General features: G+C 39.1%; 1 protein-coding gene across 15 annotated transcripts in view; it reads right to left on the bottom strand.

Annotated features, from left to right (window-relative positions):
• The window catches only part of EYA4 (EYA transcriptional coactivator and phosphatase 4), a 146,595-nt gene that overhangs the window by 41,394 nt on the left and 92,625 nt on the right, over positions 1 to 12,576 (bottom strand). For 13 of the 15 annotated variants that reach the window (XM_088140969.1, XM_088140963.1, XM_088140974.1 and 10 more), the window contains 3 exons: positions 10,272 to 10,340; positions 7,034 to 7,129; positions 2,256 to 2,322 (listed from right to left, as the gene is read on the bottom strand). In XM_088140969.1, the coding sequence (XP_087997095.1) occupies positions 2,256 to 2,322; positions 7,034 to 7,129; positions 10,272 to 10,340 (232 nt within the window). The remainder of the gene's footprint in view (positions 1 to 2,255; positions 2,323 to 7,033; positions 7,130 to 10,271; positions 10,341 to 12,576) is intronic. The other 2 variants (XM_088140981.1, XM_088140975.1) reach the window with 1 other exon arrangement.

Here is a 12,576-nt window from a genome sequence, read left to right as displayed (position 1 = left end):
CTGGGTATGATTCAAGGTGCTGGTTATCACTTATAAAACCATACATGGAATACAGCCAGGCTATTTGCAGGACTGGCTGTCTCCCACTGTTTTTGCTCAACCCATCAGGTCTAGCAGGGAGGGTTTGCTCCAGATCCCTTCTATCAAACAATGTCATCTTGTTGAACCCAGGAGTCATGCCTTGTCTGTGGCAGCACCTTCCCTGGAGAACAGCATCCCTTCAGAAATCCAGACCCTCTTAGCTTTCATAAGGCACTGAAGGTGTGGCTGTTCCCTAGGGTGTTTGGGCCAGGAGATTAGGCAAGTCAATGCTGTTTTTATAAATTGGGATTACTGTTTTGACTTTGGACATGTGGTTTAGACTGTAAAAGGAAAGGACTAAGGATGTAATTGAAGTGAAGGAATGTTGGAAAGAGTATTTTTGAGAATTGTAGGGAAGGCTGGTGTGGGTCTTCCGGGCTGTGTGGCCGTGTTCTGGAAGCCATCATATTCCAGCCGTGAAAGCCTTTGACAATACAATTGCAGGGAATTTACAATAATTTTACAATATCAAACTTTGGAATTGAATAATTTAATATTAGTGATTGAAGAAAAAATGACAAGGTTGTCATAAATACTATGAGTGTGTTGAGAAACAGTAAAAGCTAAGGTTAGGGTGCAAGTGTTGATGATGTCACTCAGATATTTTAAAACATGTACAGTATGTGATTTGCTTATGGAAAATGTATGGAACTTGTTTAAAATGTGGGCAAAGGCTGCATTTATGCTTGGCAATTGAAAGAATCTTGTTATTGTTCCAATAGGGAATATATGAAGACTGAATGCAAAAACTAAAAGGGTATTAGTTTGTTAAGTATGCCCGGGAAAGTATTTCGGAGAATTCTGATTGCAAAGGTTCGATGGGTGACAATGAGTAAAATCTGGGAAGTGCAATATGGCTTTATACCAGGAAGAAGGCATGCAGACCAGATTTTTGCTCTTCAGCAGATCAACAGGAAATGTATGAATGTGAGAAACAAAGTTTATTGTATGTTTGTTGATATAGAAAAAGTGCATAGGTTTGAATTTTGGAGTTTTTTGCACAAATATGGAACTGAAGGCTGGTTGTTCAATGTGGTAACAATAATATATAATGAAGTCAAGCATGCATGATAATGAATGGGGTGCTCAACAAATACTCAACACTGAGCAGGGAGTAACACAAAATCTTTGTCTTACCAAACAAATATTTGGTCAAGATATTTACACATAAATGTAGAAAGAAAAACTATTATGTTGTTGGGTTGTATTGGTTAGGGACATGAGTATGGAAGTACATTTGTACACAGATGGTGCTATGCTGTTGGCTGAGAACCTGAATGATTTGCAGTGAATGCTAGATAAACTGCATGACACAACAAGGGATATGGTTCTGGAAATTAATGCATCAAAAACTAAGATAGCTATGTTTGACAGGAAAAATGAAATGAATGAAAAATAGATAAATTAAATTTAACAAAATGATTTAATAAGTATACATTGTAATCCATTTTATTATTTATTTAACGTATTTCTATCAACTAAATAATCCCCAAATGCTGTACTGAATTTAACAAATGCTATAAATACAGTACAAACACATAAAAACAATAAAGTACATACAGTAATACAACAATGGCCATATGTTCTGCAACACAGTCCTTAAATGTCAAATGTCATGGGGAGTAGCAGGGTTTTAATATGCACTTAAGTAGTAAGAAAACTGATGCATGAGTAGTTTATTTACACATGAAACTGCAAATCTTTTACAACTATTATCCAATGCAAAGATACAAAAATAAGATTAATAGAGGGCTATACCTAATAGTAACCAGACTTAGAAACATACAGGTGCCTTGTCATTCTTGTCAACATTACTTTTCCTAGTAATGTTGCCCTAGATTTAATCAGGAGGATTTTACCATCCTCCAAAGATGTGTGCTTGCTGGATAGTTGGAGTGGTGATGATTGGGGATTACAAATCCAGAACATAATGATGCCAGTGCATATAAGTGAGAAATTTTAAAACTTTGATTCTTCATATAAATAAATCACCCAGATATTAATGGCATTAACCAAGCAAGAAATGAGTTTAAACCAGACCAAAGTGTCAATCTCCATATAACATGCATTTTATATAAATGCAATGTAGTTCTTAAATTTAAACCAATATTTAAATGAAATACCTGCAAAAAATGATAAGCAAATAAGGTATTAGAATATACATGCACACTAACTTGGAGGGATATAGCTGCGGTGAGTACTGATGTGATGATCTTGGACTGTAGCCACTACTTGTTATTACTGTAAAATAGAAAGTGTTTAGAATGTTTAATTGATCAATAATATAATTTATTTAAAATTTTGATTGCTCTAATTAAAGTTGGTAACATTTATATTATTCTTCCTATTTTTATTTGGAAACAAATAACTAATAAGTATAACCTCTAAATGCTTATGGTCTTATTTAGTTTGGTAGAAACATTTAAGCAGAACTAGTTTTCATAAAGATAAAAAGTACTTTTTAAAAAAGTCATTACCTGTTGTTTTCCACCATAAAGTCATGCCTGCACATTTTAAAAATACAATATTATCTATATGAAGCTGCTAGGAGAGGTCATTCGCTGGCATGGAGTTCGGTATCATCAGCATGCTGATGATATCCAATTACACATCTCTACCCCATGCCAGGCAAATGATGCTGTTCAGTGCCTGGAGGCTGTAAGGGCCTGAATAGGGAGAAACCGGCTGCGACTCAACCCTAGTAAGACAGAGTGGTTGTGGGTTTTTAGCCTCCAGGATCAGGAGAGTTGACACCTGTGACTCTGGATGGGGTAATATTCCCTTGCACAGATCTGGTGTGCAATTTTGGGGTCCTCTTGGAATCATGGCTCCTGCTGGAAGAGCAGGTAGCAGTCACCTTCACACAAATCCTTCTTGGGCACCAATTCTGCTCATTCCTGGACCGGGAAGCCTTGTTCACAGATGCCTTAGTCACCTCCAGTTTGGATTATTGCAACATACTCTACATGGGGCTGCCCCTGAAGACCATCTGGAACCTGCAACTGGTCCAGGATTCAGCAGCATGTGCAGTTTTGGGTGTTGTGAGATTCACCTGAGCAATATCACTGCTGCATGAGGTACACTGGGTTCCAGTTGTTTTCCAGGTGCAATTCAAGGTGTTGGTTATTACCTTTAAAGCCCTACTTGCTGGACTGCCTCTCCCTGAGGGTATCTGCCCATCCTACTAGGTTAGATAGGACGGGCACATTCCAGGTCCACTCCCTTAAATGATGCCACCTGACGGGACCTCAGAGGTGTGCCTTCTCGGTGACCACCCCAGCCCTTTTGAACAGCCTCCCCCCTGAGATCTGAGGGATCCCTACCCTTTTAGTCTTCCAGAGGGCTGTGAAGACCTGGCTCTTTCCTCAAGCACTGGGCCAGGATGGGGGTTGAGCTGTGAGGATGACTGGTCTGGCGCCTGAGGGGAAGGGTACCTTTGTTTTTAACTATGCTTTTTATGGATTGTTGTGAGTTGCCTAGAGTCATCATGCTTTTTTTTTTTTTTAATCCACTCAATTGGATCTGATTCTCAGAGACTGCCTGGACAAGTCCCTGCAGTTTTCTTGGCAAGGTTTTTCAGAAGTGGTTTGCCATTGCCTCCTTCCTAGGGCTAAGAGAAAGTGACTGGCCCAAGGTCACCCAGCTGGCTTTGTGCCTAGGCAGGACTAGAACTCATGGTCTCCTGGTTTTTAGCCTGATGCCTTAACCACTACACCAAACTGGTTTTCATCATATAGGTGGCTATATAAGTCCTGTAAATAAATAAATAAACTTTGTCATATAAAGCTTGTGCTAACATTACCAATGAAAAGCTTGAACGTAACATATTTTATGCAAATAAATCTTAACTAAGATTTGAAAAAAAAATCAAGTGTAGTGCCCTTTGTTAAGAGTGACAAGACCAACCAATTACTCAAAATTGGTCTTCTTCTTGTGCCCTGCACATACGAGTACATAAGCTAGTAATGTTTATGTATTATGGAATATGTTTTCTGTGCATTTATTTACCATGCTAACAAATACCTTATGAGTAATATTTTCTACTGCATTTACAACTGAGATCTGTTTTAATAGAAAGCATTTATACTCAAACCAGTTTGGGTACTCAATTTTCACCACTCCTTATTTACTGCAGGCTTCTACTTCATATCCTGTTTTGTTCCAGAAAATTAACACAGAATAGGGTGAAAAGCATATGGGAGTAAGGATCAGCAAAATGAGGATGTCCTGCTAAGTCAAACCCACCATTCAGTACAGACCCCTGATTTAAGGAGCAGTGGGAACAGCAGATATGTAAACATATCAACCACCATGCACAACATAACATAATATATCCACACAGCAGCTATGCCAGCAGAAGTCTTTTCCATCCTGGAACCCTCCAGATGTGGACTATACATCTGGCTGTAAATTCTGGGAGCAGAAGTTCAACATGTCTATAGGGCAACAGGTGGGGTAATGACTGTTATCCAGTTACCCCGGTGTAAGATTTGATGCACATAGCATTCCTGACCTTTAAATGGTCAACAATGCTTGAGATGCCATGTAGAATGGAGCTATCATCTCCATTAATGTAAAAAGGGAAACCTGCTCATAAGACAGCATAGTATGCATTATGGGATGTAAGCAGAACACTCTACATTAGTAGCAAATGAGTTCAATAATCTAAGAACAGAATTTCTCTTAAATCCATTTTCAACTTTTTAAAACTGATTTTCGGAAAGCTAAAAAAGTAGGACCACCATATGCAATTGCTTAAGCTTAGACAAGAGATTTTACTAGTCCAATACAATTTTAACAACTAATTCCCAAGCAATATCCTGCACTTTTCACATTTAGCTCAGATTCAAAAGCTCTTATGCTGAACTGCACAGAACTACACATTCCAAAGGGAACTAGTTTAAAATAAAGGAAAGGAAGCATGGGGTGTCCACAAGCCCTGGTCATTTGTTATCAAAATGACAAAAGCAGTGTTGTATCGTAAGCTCTGCCCCTTTTGGATCTGCAACACTGCTTTTGTCAGACTGACCTGTTTGAACCACCCCCTTCCACCCGCTAATACTGTTGAAAGGACTCATGGAAATATTTTCATATTTCTATGGATCCTTGTTAACAGTGTTGTTCTTAGCCAAGAAGCTAGAGCAATAGATTCTGCCTTAAGTTGTCAGTATTTATCTTATTATCTCCACCTATAAAAATACAATGTTTCATGCAGTGAGGGTGAAAGCAGTACTAATTTTTCCTTAGGAAGTAACAAATTCATTTAATTTGATACAGAAAATGCATCAGTATGGTCGCTATCAATTGCATACATGCCCATACAAAGAGCAGCTGTATTTTTCTGCAGAAGCTTAAATGATGATAATCATATCCTATTAAAACCATTCAAGAATACTGCCTAGTCTGGACTGATTCCAAAAAATGCCAAGTTTCTCTGTCGTCTAACCATCTGTCTTGGCTACAGCAAATGTGTTCCAAATATATATACTCTAAAATGCGAACGAAACCTTTCAGAGCCATTCCATATCAGCACTCTAACACAGAGTGTCTTTATTAGGCCATCTGCATTTCATTCACTTTTTAAAAGATAAAAGCACTGTACAAAAGGTAGCTCTGGAAATCCTTTCGTCTAATCAATCATGTTTTTACTTCAAAGTAGTTTGCTTTTTTCAATATGCCAGCCTTTAGAATTTTATAGATATGTAGCAGTTTCCTCACCATTTTGCAAAACAAGCTTTAGGAACAAGCTTAAGAAACTTTAGTTTCTTGAGCAACGTTCTCTGAATATCAAATTTATTTATTTAACCATAATTAGGCCTCCCCCCCCCCAAAAAAAATTCTTCTTGGCATTTCAAGAAATGTGGTTAATTTCAAAAGCACTTTGTGATGTACCATAAATCTCTGCTAATTAAAGAAAGTAAAACTTTTCACTGGGTATATTGAAGATTTTTGTTTCCCTCTTTACAACTCATCTAAATCTCTCTTTAATACATGACTTTAAAATAAACCCTCAATATCATAGAGTTTAAAATGATATTTTAAGTTATTTTAAATGCTGAAAATATTTTAAATGAGTTTTGGAGTCCAGCAGATATGATATACAAGGGTTTGTAAGTAGTAGAAAAAAGTCATAACTCATTACATTATGCAGTTCTAAGCTTTCTTAGAAGTGGTACTTGGAACTTAAGTACCTCAGACGTTGGCCACTCACAACAATTTTGGAGTTTAATCAATCTTGAGAAGCATATCCACTGCAATAAATGTGTCATAACTACATACAGCAAAGCCAACTGCCCATATTATCCCTAAACTGTTTTGTATTTCTTTATGATTTAAACATTAGAACTTTTCTTACAGGAATTAAGTTCCTTTTATGAACTCAAAACCAGAAATTCTTCAGTTCCTTTGCCATCTGGGTGATACTTGCAACTTTTCATTGTCAATTTACACATTTCACATCCACCTTGATTTTGTTTAATAAAAGAAATGATTTATTTTAAATATTAGTTCTGCCATTTCATGCAGTGGGAAGATAGGACACAGAAACTGACTTTAGTATATTATGATCTGTGAGACAGTAGTTGTGGGAAGCTGTCCAGAATAGGCAAAATTACATTTTTCCTAAATTCTTCTTCTTGACACTGGTTCATGTCACTCATTATTATCTAACTTTAGTAGCAGAAAAACATTAAGCTTGTCATCAGGTATTTTTCAACATTATTACTTGTAAAGGTTTTATGCAAAGATTCCAGGAGTTCTACCTTAGAGATTATAGATCCAAAAGCACTTTCTTTATCAGGGTAATAAAAGAGGTACAAAGTAACTGCCTGCATATTTTTCCATGCATCATTAAATGACTTACTGTTTGTTTTTGTAAAGAATAACTGGAAAAATCATAGATACAGATCTACAAGCAGTATTATGAGGAAATAATGAGCATTATGTCTTTTACCTGACCCAGTAAAATTGTCAAGAGATCCGTCTCCACTTGTTGTTGTTGTTGAGTCATTACTGTTCATAGGCTCCGTTTTGACTGCGAGAAGAGACACTATATAGAAGAATGAGCAGATATGAGATTGTATTTCTAAATTTATATATATCATGCCAACTAAAGCAAAAAAAAAAAAAAAAAAAAGAATTTGAGGTGTCAAACTATGCATACAGTGGAAAAAATTAGTAAGATTCTTAGAATAACCTTCAACCATAGAACCACAGCTTTAAAACCATGCACAACTTTTTAAAATTAAAAATGCTAATGTTTATCCAATTGAACTGAATATTATTTTATCTTGATCTAGTCTTGTCAAAAGAAGAGAGAAAGCTACAACTACTTTCAATAAATTCTTCAAACATTCCTCTAACAAAAAGAATCAGGGCTTTTCAAGACTATTTTAACAGAACAAACACTTGGTATTTATTTGTAATGAGCAATTCAAAGGCTTTTTCTCAACATAAATGATTTAGTGACAGGAAAATAAATACAACTATTCCTGTCCTTTGGGTGGCATCCAACTAATATGGAAGTCCTTCAGGTTCGAAGAAGACACGCTGTTGTGCAGTTCATCTGTGCTGACACGGAGGTGGTTCTGCAGTCCCAAGCGCAGAGTCTAGCACAATGGGGGCACTGGAAGTCCATTGTGGTAGTAAATTCCTGTCCTTTGGGTGGCATCCAATTAATATCCCCATGTTAAAGGAAGGCATCCATTAGAAGAACAGAATACCTCGGGTTACGATCTTAATCTGTTCCGTGACTCTGGTCGCAACCCAATTTGGTCGCAACCCAAAGCAAATTTTCCCGTAAGGTTCAATGTAATTACCGTTAATTCATTCCGGCGTCCACGGACCACGCGTCGGGGCGGAAAAATGGCTGTGGACCACGTGCCAGGGCGGAAAAACGGCGGCGGACTACGCGGCAGGGCGGAAAAACGGCCGCGGACCACGTGGCATGGGCGGAAAAACGGCTGCAGACCACGTGGCATGGGCGGAAAAACGGCTGCGGACCACGTGGAACAGGCGGAAAAACAGCCGTGGACCACGTGGAACGGGCAGAAAATGGCCGCGGACCACGTGGAACGGGCGGAAAATGGCCGCAGATCCGGTTCGTAACCCGAGGTAAATTTTTGCGGCCGGAGCTGGTCGCAACCCAAAAAGTTCGTTAGCAGAGGTGTTCGTAACCCGAGGTACCACTGTATTATAGAGTGATTTTTTTGGTTTTTCCTTTTCCTCTTTCAGGTTCTTGATCCCACCTCTTTTTGATTTCTAAAATTTGTTCTTACGGACTGATGTATGTCTTAGGTAAAAAGTGATAAACTCAGACAACTCTATCCCCAAGCTCTCCATGTAGAGCATAATGTATTTATGGGGTTTTCCTTTGTTGTTTAATTACCTGGAAGACATATTTTTCATATCTATGTCTGTAGCACATATTTTGCATATAAATCATACACAAAACATGGCTCACAGTTTCACTACTAACCCAGATTCATATTTATAAAAGCTTAGAGAATATATAAGGTTTAACCAAAATCAGGTAAAACTTAAATAAATAGCAAAATAGTTTTTGCTTCCATTTTAACTAACTGAAATTTATATCAGAGGCAAGATAAACTTTTTCTCTACTAAAGAAAGTAAGATAACTTTAAACCATGGATTATTTATTATGGGCTGCTTTTCAAAAGTATAGTGTAAACTAAAAATAATTTCAGGTTCATAAATACAAATTAACTGTGTTATTGTTATCAGCAATTCTAATCTCTGCCTCATAGCCAGTCCAGAAGAGAAAGGAAGTAAGAGCACATTAACAAAAGATTTGTGGAGGTAATGATGAAGCATAATTAAATTACATCTAAGATCAGTTATCGTTAAGTATGATTAAATTGTCAATTCAATTTTTAACTTTTAATCAGGTAATATGTAGTTAAATAAAATCACTACCTTAATTAAACGTAATTATTTTTCTTCTTCAGAATTATTTTCCTTTTCTCAGAAAATTTGAGGAAGGAATTCTTCAAATACATTAACTATATACTTCACTGAATTACATCTGTAATTTACTACATATTTATTTTATTTATTAATAAATTTATAAGGCCACCCCACTCCATGATGACTCTGGTGGCATATAATAAAAAAATCATTACTAAAAAAAGTAAAAGTAAAAAATGAAAGTCATCCAGAAGAAGACCGTTTATTCTAAAAACAATACAATACATAGGACCCACCATCTAGTCTAACCCAAGGCCTGGGGGAAGACTCAGGTTTTAAGGGCTCTTATAAACATGGTCATGGTAGGGGCCCAATAGATCTCAAGGGGAATCTTGGCCCAGAGAACAGACACTGTGACAGGAAAACACATTTCCCAGATTTCATCAGATGACCTGGAGCATGCCAACTCTGCCTGATCATACAGATGGGGAGAAACTACAGAAAATAGGTCTCTTAGATAACCAGGCCCTATGCCATGAAAGCCTTTATAGTTGAAAACCAGCACCTTGAACTGTAACCATAAATCTACTGATAATCACTGCAGCTCATGAAGCAAAGGTGTTACATGGGCATGATGCGGCATACTCATAATTGTTAGTGCCGTATACTGGACCAGCTGCAACTTCCAAATAGTTTTCAAGCCCTATGTGCAGTGCATTGCAATAGTCTACATGCAAGATGGCCCCAGCATGAGTGGCTGTGGGTTAAAGAAAATTCCCAAATAGAACTCAGTTCCGAAGGGGGAAATATAATTCCATTCAGGACTAAAGAGAGAATATCCCCAGTCCTGGTTGTTCCAAAAACTCACAGCTGCTCTTAATTACATTTATAAAATTTTTCCAAATACCTAAGATACCAGTAATTAGCATTATACTGGACCCACATCCATGCTATAGTGATATGTATGTGGTACACAGATCGACTCTCCTCCATACACAGTGATTTTTTTCTTCCAGAGGCTGAACTTATGTCAGTTTCTCTTTGTTTTAATTTATTTTATATACTATATCTTGATGTAAAATATAGCAGAAATTCTGTTACGACAAAATCTTACAAATTCCTTGCACAGTATTTATAGAAAGATTTCTAAGAAATAGAAGGGTACGCAGCTACAAAGCAAAAACAATAAAGCAAAATATCAGATGGTCAACACAATAAATCATCAATGCAGCCACACACATGCATTATGCTAGGATTGCTCATACTTGTTGCAGAAGAAGGAGTGCTGCAACTCAACAACCAGTCTGCAGTGTTTAAAACAGTCATGTTGTCTCCTGAGAATTGAAACAGTATACAGTGGTTCATTGTCTGAATATCTGCTTAATGTAAAGAAATATTTTTCAGGATAAAAAAAGAAAAAAAATCACTAAACTGCTTTAACATTGGGATATATGATCACATGCAGCTTTGATGTCTGTGTTGCTTCCAGACAAACACACAGACTACGCAAGTTAAAATATCACTTATTTTCAGTAATACATCTTTAGATATCATGGAAAATGGACTGAGTTCACTAGCATATTTTCAGGGGTCATAGTTCTCAAAACAAACCTCACTGGATGCATATTGTAGAAAGTGGGTAAATGAAATAAACATATACTTTCATGTAAAATCCTATCCTTAATCCAATATATTCGGTACAGGTAGTCCTTGAGTTATGACAGTAAGAGGACTGGAATTTCCATCGCTAAGCAATGTGGTTATCAGGCAAAACATCACGTGACTGCACTGCAGCCTTAGCCAGCCACCCCCGGGCCTCCACTTTAGCACTTCTAAGGCTTTCCAAAGCATTGCAAGAACTGGGCACACTATCTGGAGAACTGCGTGAGTGGCCTCAGGAAGGCCTGATGCAGCCAGCAGCTGCCTCACATAGCACTAGGCCTTGTGCACCTCATCAGCAGCAGGAGGAAAATGGCTACGGTCAGCTGGGTGTGGCAAAGCCTGCAAAGCACAGGTCAGCAGGGGCTTTGCGCTGTAGCAGCTGGCCACAGCGCAGGATGAGATAGGACTCCTTGGTGGAGGTGGTGGTGCTGGGGCTGAAGTAGAGGCCCGGGGGCAATAGCGGCCGGCTGGGACTGTTGAAGGTCCTGGGCCTCTACTTCAGCCCCAGCACTGCTGCTGAGGAGTGCTGCTGTGCAGGACAGCCAAAAGGGCAGAGATGGGAGGAGATAGGCAGGTGGAGGGAGCTGAAGTGTCCCCATGATCATAGGTGCTGGTGGGCTAAGCACCTGAATTTTGATCATGTGACCGCAGGGGCACTGCAACAGCCATAACCTCGGGGACTGGGCATAAGTACCATTTATTCGGTGCCGCTGTAACTTTGAATGGTCGCTGAACAAATGGTTCTAACTCAAGAACTACCCATAATACTTATTTTAAATTGATAGGAAAAATGACTTTCAGTACTTTCTAGTATGCACCAAATGTTTCAGCAGGATAATCTTATATACGCCAAGGATAGGCAAACACTTTGGATCACGGGCCCATTTGGAATATGAGATCTGATTCGGATACTCCCATAAAAGGGCTGTCATGGAGCTAATTTTGTTTTTTAAATAAAATCAAGCTAAGTATGGAGCTGGCAGGCATCAAAAGAAGCATCTGTAAGTATCAGTGCACTAAGCCAGTTTGGTGTAGTTGTTAAGGTATCAAGCTAGAAACCAGAGACTGTGATTTCTAGTCCTGTCCTAGGCACAAAGCCAGTTGGGTGACCTTGGGCCAGTCACACCCTCGCAGCCCTAGGAAGGAGGCAATGGCAAACCACTTGTGAAATCTTTTCAAGAAAACTGCAGGGACCTGGCCTGGTAGTCACTAGGAGTCAAAAACTGACTTGAAGCAGCACACGGATCTACAGCGAGGACATTGGGATGTCATTCGGACTGGAGAAGTGTGGCAGGATGATAGTAAAGAGAGGGAAGGCAGTTAAGACCGATGGAGTGGAACTACCAGTGGGCCACATAGCAGGCATAGAGACCAGCTATAAATACCTTGGTGTCCCACAGTCACACGGGAACCATGAGGAGGAGGCAAGGAAGACAGCAACATCCAAGTACCACCAAAGGATAGGACAGGTCCTGAAGAGCCAGCTCAATGGGAAGAACAAGATCCATGCCATCAACATGTATGCCCTGCCAGTCATCAGATACTCTGCCGGTATAGTGAGCTGGCCAAAGGAAGACATAGAGGCTGCCAATGTGAAGACGCGGAAGCTCCTCACAATGTACGGAGGTTTCCACCCCAAGTCCAACACCCAGACTGTACACCAGCCGCAAAGAGGGCAGGCGGGGTCTGATGAGTGTCAAAGCCACTGTCCTGGACGAAACCCAGAGCATCCATACTGAGTACATCAGTAAGATGGCACCCAAAGATGAGCTGCTGAGAGAATGCCTCAGGCAGCAGCAGACATGGGAGAAAGTTCAAGCAGAGGAAATACCATGGCAAGACAAGCCCCTGCATGGGATGTACCATTGACAGATAGCTGAGGTGGCTAACATTGGGAAATCCTATCAG

The sequence above is a fragment of the Python bivittatus genome, unplaced genomic scaffold (genome assembly GCF_059951505.1).
Source record: "Python bivittatus isolate LINGU-HERP-01145 unplaced genomic scaffold, Pbiv_v1 ctg000020_np1212, whole genome shotgun sequence".
Classification (NCBI taxonomy): domain Eukaryota; kingdom Metazoa; phylum Chordata; class Lepidosauria; order Squamata; family Pythonidae; genus Python; species Python bivittatus.
The sequence above is the reverse complement of the archived record's forward strand: the minus strand, read 5'-3'. Positions and strand labels throughout refer to the sequence as shown.